Genomic DNA, 7,500 nt, shown 5'->3' with positions numbered 1-7,500 from the left:
TTACAGGAAATATTGATATAATAAAATTTGAGTATTTCATACATTCTATACTCAAGCAATCTCTGACCATCTTTTCATCTCTCTCTCTCTCCACCCCTTTCTCTTTCTCTCCCTCTTTCTCTCTCTTTCTCTCCCTCTTTCTCTCTCTCTATTTCTCTCTCTTCCCTACAACCAACTTTGCCCAGTTTCTCAGTTTTTGTCCCCCTATGTTTTTCACATTGTCTATTTTCACTCCCTTGCTATTATCACTTGTCTCTCTTCCTTACCACACGATATTCCTACTTTCCTCTTCCTCTTCCTTCTCGCTGTTTCACATGTCTTACTCTCCCTCACCCCACCCCTGCATTTTACAATGGCTGAATTTCTGTTTTCACCTTTCTTGATTTGTTGTTTAAGGCCACAAAACACTCTAACATCCACCCACCCTTTATGTGTTACATCATCATCATCATCATCATCATCATCATCATCATCATCATCGTTTAACGTCCGCCTTCCATGCTAGCATGGGTTGGACGTTTTGACTGAGGACTGGTGAAACCGGATGGCAACACCAGGCTCCAATCTAATTTGGCAGAGTTTCTACAGCTGGATGCCCTTCCTAACGCCAACCACTCAGAGAGTGTAGTGGGTGCTTTTACGTGTCACCCGCACGAAAACGGCCACGCTCGAAATGGTGTCTTTTATGTGCCACCCGCACAAGAGCCAGTCCAGGGGCACCGGCAACGATCTCGCTCGAAAAACCTCTATCCTTATTATTTCCTTGCTTGTTTTATTTTGTATTTTTCCTAAATTTGTCACACTTATTTTTCCCTTTTTTCTTGATTATACTTCACATACGCCCATCTGTATTCATCCATCTCTAATAGTTTGTCTTAGGTGTCAAAATTGTTATGATTTCTAATTGGCAACTGATGAAGGACTCAGACATGTGCATATCTATCTACATAATCACCTTACATAAGCATGTATATATATATATATATATATATATATATATATATATATATTATATAAAGGGCATTATTACAGAAAAATAATAACACCACACAGTGGACTTCTCAAAATAACCACAGAATTCTGTTTATTTATATATATTTTTGGAACAATATTGTGCTGATGAACGAAATCTAGATTCATTCTAGTAATCGCGAAATCGGTCGATACACAATTAAGTTTATTTAAAAGAAAGTTGGTCATCTTCTGTTGGTTGTTTTTTCCTCGCATTGAGTACTAAATGTGGTTATTTTGAGAAGTCAACTGTGTGGCGTTATTATTTTTCTGTAATAATGCCCTTTATATAAATATAAACAAATAATTATATTTCTTGAGAATAGACATTTCCCTTATGAATTTTTTTACACACTGGCTTCTTGATAAAATTCTTGTAAAAGAGTTTTATCCTTTTTAGAATTTATATATATATATATATATATATATATATATATATATATATGTATGTATCATTGGACTGCGACCATGTTGGGGCACTGCTTTGACGAATTTTCTTAGATCAATTGACCCCAGTACTCATATTTGCTTAAACCTGGTATTTATTCTATCAATATTTTTTTGCTGAACCACTAGGTTATAGGGATCTAAACACACCGACACCAGTTGGTAGGGGACAAACACAGACACAAAGATACACACGCACACGTATGTACAACAGGCTTCTTTCGGTTTCCATCTACCAAATCCCCTCAAAAGGCTTTGGTTGGCCTGAGGCTATAGCAGAAGACACTTGCCCAAAGTACCACACAGTGGCACTGAACTTGCAGCCATGTGGATGGGAAGAAAGCTTCTTACCACACAGCCACATCTGAGTAGGTGTGTAGGTATATGTGTGTATGTATATGTGTGTAGGTTTATGTGTGTAGGTATATATGGGATGTGAATTATATATTCAAACAGAAGCTGATAGTTTCTCTTGTGATTTACGTTTCGTGTCATTGCACAGTCTCTCTCCCTCTCTCTCCCTCTCTCTCTCTCGCTCTCTCTCTCTCTCTCCCCATGTATGTGTGTGCCTGCATGTGTACAGGAACCTGCACACACAGGCACACTGTTGTAAGCACACATCTACAAATCAACTTACAACCTACTCATGCATACAACTACATTTAAATACATGATCACACACACACACACACACATAAAAAAGGCATATATACAATTACACTTATATGTATAATACGGAGAAACCTACATATGCACACACACACACACACACACACACATGTACAGTGTGAAAAGGAGAAAATGATATGAAACAAATTCCCCACCTCCACCCCACCTCCCCATCCACTAACGATAACTTGATTTCTCTTACTTAAGCAATTAAATGCAGTCAGTTTGATGTAAGAGTCTCAATCAAATTAAACATCCCTCACCCTACCCCTCTCTCTCTCATTCAAACACACACACACACACTCTCTATTTCAACTCATCTATATATTTCTCTGTCTATCTACCTATCTATCCATATACCTCCCTATATATATATATGTGTATATATATATATATATATATATATATATATATATATATATATATATATATATATATATATACGTATATATATATATATATATATATATATATATATATATATATATATATATACGTATATATATATATATATATATATATACGTATATATATATATATATATATATATATATATATGCATACACACATACATGCATACATACATATATGTATATATATATATATATGTGTATGTGTGTATGTCTCTGCCTATTTACCTATCTACCTCTCTACCTACCTATCTATCTGTTTGTCTGTCAGCCTGTCTTTACCTCTCTCTCTCTCCCTCTCTCCCTCTCTCTCTCTCCATCTACTCACCCCTCCAGTGCTCTCTGTCTCTCCACTTCCCAAGTTTACTCAGTACACTCATACACAACTGAGCAAATATTTCATTACATATATTACACAGTTACATTTGTTTGATGTTTTTCAGGAGTTGGTGCGGGGCAGAGGGGGGAGGGGGGGGGGGGTCATTAAGAGGTGGGGGGATGCTTTTTTTTTACATTTTTGTTCAGTGGTTGATGTATGTTGAGTGATAATTATTGAACAAGTAACGTTGGTAACCAAGTTAATGTTTTCTCTGCAAACGAACATTCCTGATAGAAAAAGAAATTAAGTTGATGAAATTTAATGAAGATAAACTTAAGTTGAAGATCGTTATATAGGTTTATTAATTCAGGTTAGGTTTTATTAAAATGGTTGTGGTGGCGGTGGTGCTGGTGATGCAGTGGAGTGGGGGGGGCAGAAAAAATTAGAAGAATTCAAGGCAAAGACTATACTTTGTTGAAGGAAAAGTTTAAGTGAATTGATGTGTGTGTGTGTATGCTATATGTATATGTATGTATGTATGTATGTACGCATGTATGTATGTATGTATGTATGCATGTATGTATGTATGTATGTATGCATGTATGTATATAAGTGTGTGTATTACACACACTCACATATAAATACATATACATACATATATAGCATGTACACATACACACATCAATTCACTTAAATTTTTCCTTCAACAAACTACAGTCTTTTCCTTGAATCCTTGTGTGTGTGTGTGTGTGTATAAAAATACATATATATATATATATATATATATATATATATATATATATATATATATATATATATATATATATATATATATATATATATAGGAGGAATTTCAACCATGTTTCGTGGTCTGCTACCACAACAGCTCCTTTATAGGATCCAGTTAGCTCAAGACATCATCAGGAGGAACCACGTCCGGTTTCGGCCCCTACTCCTCTACCGTTTTGACGTGACGGGGCCCCTCCTTTCGGAGGTGTCTTCAGCTCTGGTGTTGGGTGTATGTCTTCTTTCTTCTATTCCCTGGCCTCTTCGATGCAGCATCAACGAGTGTCAGCGTCCGACTGATCGTCATGTTCCCCTTTTTATATCTGGTGCTAGGCTCCAGCAGGCAGCCCCAGCTAGTTGTCACGTGACACTGTCTATATATATAATATATATATATATATATATATATATATATATATATATATATATATATATATGTATGTATGTATGTGTATATATATATATATATATATATATATATATATATATATATATATACACATGTACTATACATACACACACATACACATATAGGTATATATATATATATATTTCCATATAAGCATAAATGTCTATATATATGAGCATACTGACATAATGTGTGAGTATATATATAAATACATATATATGTATACATATATCATCATCATCATTTTATGCCCTTTACGTCTACTTTCTGTACAAGTATGGGTTGGATGAGTCATCACTGTGCAAGTCGTTTTCTCATTGGGAGCCACTCTGTATATATATATGTTCTGTATATAGTTGCTTGATCTTGTTCTCATTCTTGTTCTTATTGTCATTTAGAATCAGTTTGGCTCTGACTGAACAAACCCCTTATCTAAGGCATTCTAGCCATGACCATTATATAGATAGATTACCAAGGATTAAACTGCTTAACCTTTTCATTACCAACCCAGCTGAAACCAGCTCTGGCTCTGAGTACAAATGTCTTGTTTTCATAAGTCTTGAATTAAAATCTTCCAACAAACCTTAGTCGCAATTTACATTCCTAACACTAGCTGAATGATAACCGAGTTATTCTACCAAACTCCTTATTATATTTAAAAGTAATTGAAAGAAACACAGAGCATCTCAACAGAAAATAGGGTAACAAACGGGTTAACATATCAATGTGTTGGTAAGGTCTAATTTGATGGAGGTTTAGCTGCTATTTCTAGCAGTTCAACAGTGAGGCTGCCTGATTATGTCAAATGTTGAATACTAAGGCAACATCAGATCTATTGTCTTTTCAGACCTACCAAACCTTCATTTGACTACAGAACCATTCTACAATATAGAGTGGTGGAGGGTGGGGATTGATGTGATGGTGGCAGTATTGGTGGAAGAGGAGGCAGAGGGGTGGAAGTGGGTTACAATTAAGATAAGAAAATAATTAATTTTGTTGATGAATTGCTTGGCTTAGAAATACTTAAAAAAGAAATAAATAAGAATAAAATTATAAAAATTTGCAGATTACAGATTGTTTTTAAGAAATTATTAAACAAATTTATTGCTGAAAAACAGTTTCTGAATTGACATAGTGTAGTAGTAGTAGTAGTAGTAGTAGTAGCAGCAGCAGCAGTAGTAGTGGTGGCGGCAGTGGAATAGAAGTGGTAGCTGTACTAGTAGTGGTGGTGGTGGTGGTGGTGGCGGTGGTAGCAGTAGTTGGCATAGTTGGTATTGTTTTTGTTGGAGTTGTTACTGTTGCTGTATGGTAGTGGTAGTTGCTGTTATAGTTGTAGTGTCTTTGACATCCCCCATGTTTTCTGTTTCCATTTAACAAAACAAATCCCAAAACTTATATATATATGACGGGCTTCTTTTAATTTCCATCTACCAAATCTACTCACAAAGCTTTGGATGGTCCAAGGCTATAGTAGAAGACACTTGCTCAAGGTGCCATGCAGTGGGACTGAACCCAGGACTATGTGGTTGGGATGCAAGCTTCTTTTCGCACAGCCAAAATAATAACATTCACATAAATGCAGGCAGCCATATTTGATAATATTTAATAATTCAAAATTATAAATGTAACGAGACCAAAATTAATTAATGTTAGTGAATAATTTTATCACAAGAAGCAACATATTGAACTCACAAAATTGTAGTTAATCGAAAATTAGATTATGTAGGAAGGGGGGACAACTTCAGGTGTGATTCAGTCTTATTAAACTTCTTTTAGCGAAGATTAATTAACACAAAGCTAACTAATCACAGATCAACTTGATAAACATATAGTAAATATGTAAGCACTTTCCTGATTGGACAGTTTAAAATATTGAATATTTCCTAAGGATGCCTTCTGCAGTAAATCCATAGAGTTATGTGCAGGCTTCCATAGTTAGCCTGATGGGCTAGAGATTATTTTTAACATAAGTAACAGACAGATGTAACTTTGTATTTTATTGTGAATGATGTAAACATTGGTTTCAAATTTTGGAACAAGGCCTGCAAAGAGGTGGGTAAGTCAATTACATCGACTCCAGTGCTCAACCAGTGCTTATTTTATCGACCCTAAAAGGATGAAAAGCAAAGTTGATTATGGCAGAATTTGAACTCAGAACATAGAGACAGATAACATGCCACTACGCATTCTACCAGCTGACCACTTTTGCAGGATGTAATATTAAATGGCCAATATATCACATACACCGTCTTCAACATATTCAGCAATATTTTGTAACATATTCTACACATATCATATCATATCGTTATCATTATTATTATTATTATTATTATTATTATTATTATTATTATTATTATTACTTCCAGGAACACTTGATACCTCGTCCTGATGTTCTACAAAGAAAACAATGACAATATGCTCAGACAAACCAGTCTTTTAATCCTGTTGTTTCACAGCACACTTTGTGTTGATCTCGTTTATCACGTTGAGGAAGGCAAAAGTCCTGGCACCTATCTTGGTAATATTGCTGTCGATTCACAACTGCTGGAGACTATTTCAGCTCAAGACTATAATTTAATCCAATTCAGCCAGCTTCAGAGAAGAGAGACTCAACAATTTAACATTACAAAAGTTGGAGAGATCTACACGGCTGGCACATTGGACACCGAGTCCCTGTGCCTCTACAACAAGGAGTGTTCAGTGATTGTCAAAGTGGCAGTTCGTAAGGCAAAGACTTTTATGAAGATTCTCAAGATTAAAGTAATTATAAAAGATGTTAACGATCACCAGCCAGAGTTCCCAAGTACACAATTTAATCTTCAGTTTGATGAAACTGATGGTAAAGGGACCACGAAACCAATCCCTAATGCCGTCGATGGAGACGTTGGCATATTAAATTCTCAAATAACTTACAGGTTGAAAAAAAACAAAAATGAACCATTCTCGTTAGCAGTATCGGAACGAATTGGGGGGAAATCTAAACTGGGAATTCTCCTGGAAGAGAAACTTGATCGAGAAGTAAAAGATAATTATGCTTTAGAAGTGATTGCCACAGATGGAGGTTCACCTCCCAAACAAGGGGTGTTAAAAATTCAAATATTTGTCATTGATGTAAATGACAATCTACCATTTTTCTCTAAAAGTATCTACAATATTTCCATAAAGAGTTCCTACAGAAAGGACAGACCAATCATTACAGTGTCAGCAACAGATTTAGATTCTGATGAAAATGGTAAAGTTATGTATCACTTCAGTCCAAAGACTTTAGATGTTGATCGAAACCATTTCCGTTTAAATCAATACAATGGAGAAATCTCCGTACAGCAAATGTTTGACCATGGACAAAAACAAACATACAAGCTGTTTGTCGAAGCTGTTGATGGTGGAAGCCCATCGTTAAGTGCATCTGCTTTGGTTCTCGTTAATATCATTAATCAAAGAAACAATCC

The 7,500-nt window shown here is 35.3% G+C and overlaps 1 protein-coding gene across 9 annotated transcripts in view; it reads left to right on the top strand.

Annotated features, from left to right (window-relative positions):
• LOC106872615 (protocadherin gamma-C4) overlaps window positions 1-7,500 on the top strand; it is a 112,533-nt gene that overhangs the window by 79,354 nt on the left and 25,679 nt on the right. For all 9 annotated transcript variants that reach the window (XM_089362125.1, XM_089362123.1, XM_014919658.3 and 6 more), the window contains exon 2: window positions 6,418-7,500. This exon is cut by the window's right edge and continues 1,342 nt beyond it. In XM_089362125.1, the coding sequence (XP_089218251.1) occupies window positions 6,440-7,500 (1,061 nt within the window). In that variant the 5' untranslated portion in view covers window positions 6,418-6,439. The remainder of the gene's footprint in view (window positions 1-6,417) is intronic.

This window comes from Octopus bimaculoides, chromosome 14 (genome assembly GCF_046866305.1).
Source record: "Octopus bimaculoides isolate indiv1 chromosome 14, ASM4686630v1, whole genome shotgun sequence".
NCBI lineage: Eukaryota > Metazoa > Mollusca > Cephalopoda > Octopoda > Octopodidae > Octopus > Octopus bimaculoides.
The sequence above is the reverse complement of the archived record's forward strand: the minus strand, read 5'-3'. Positions and strand labels throughout refer to the sequence as shown.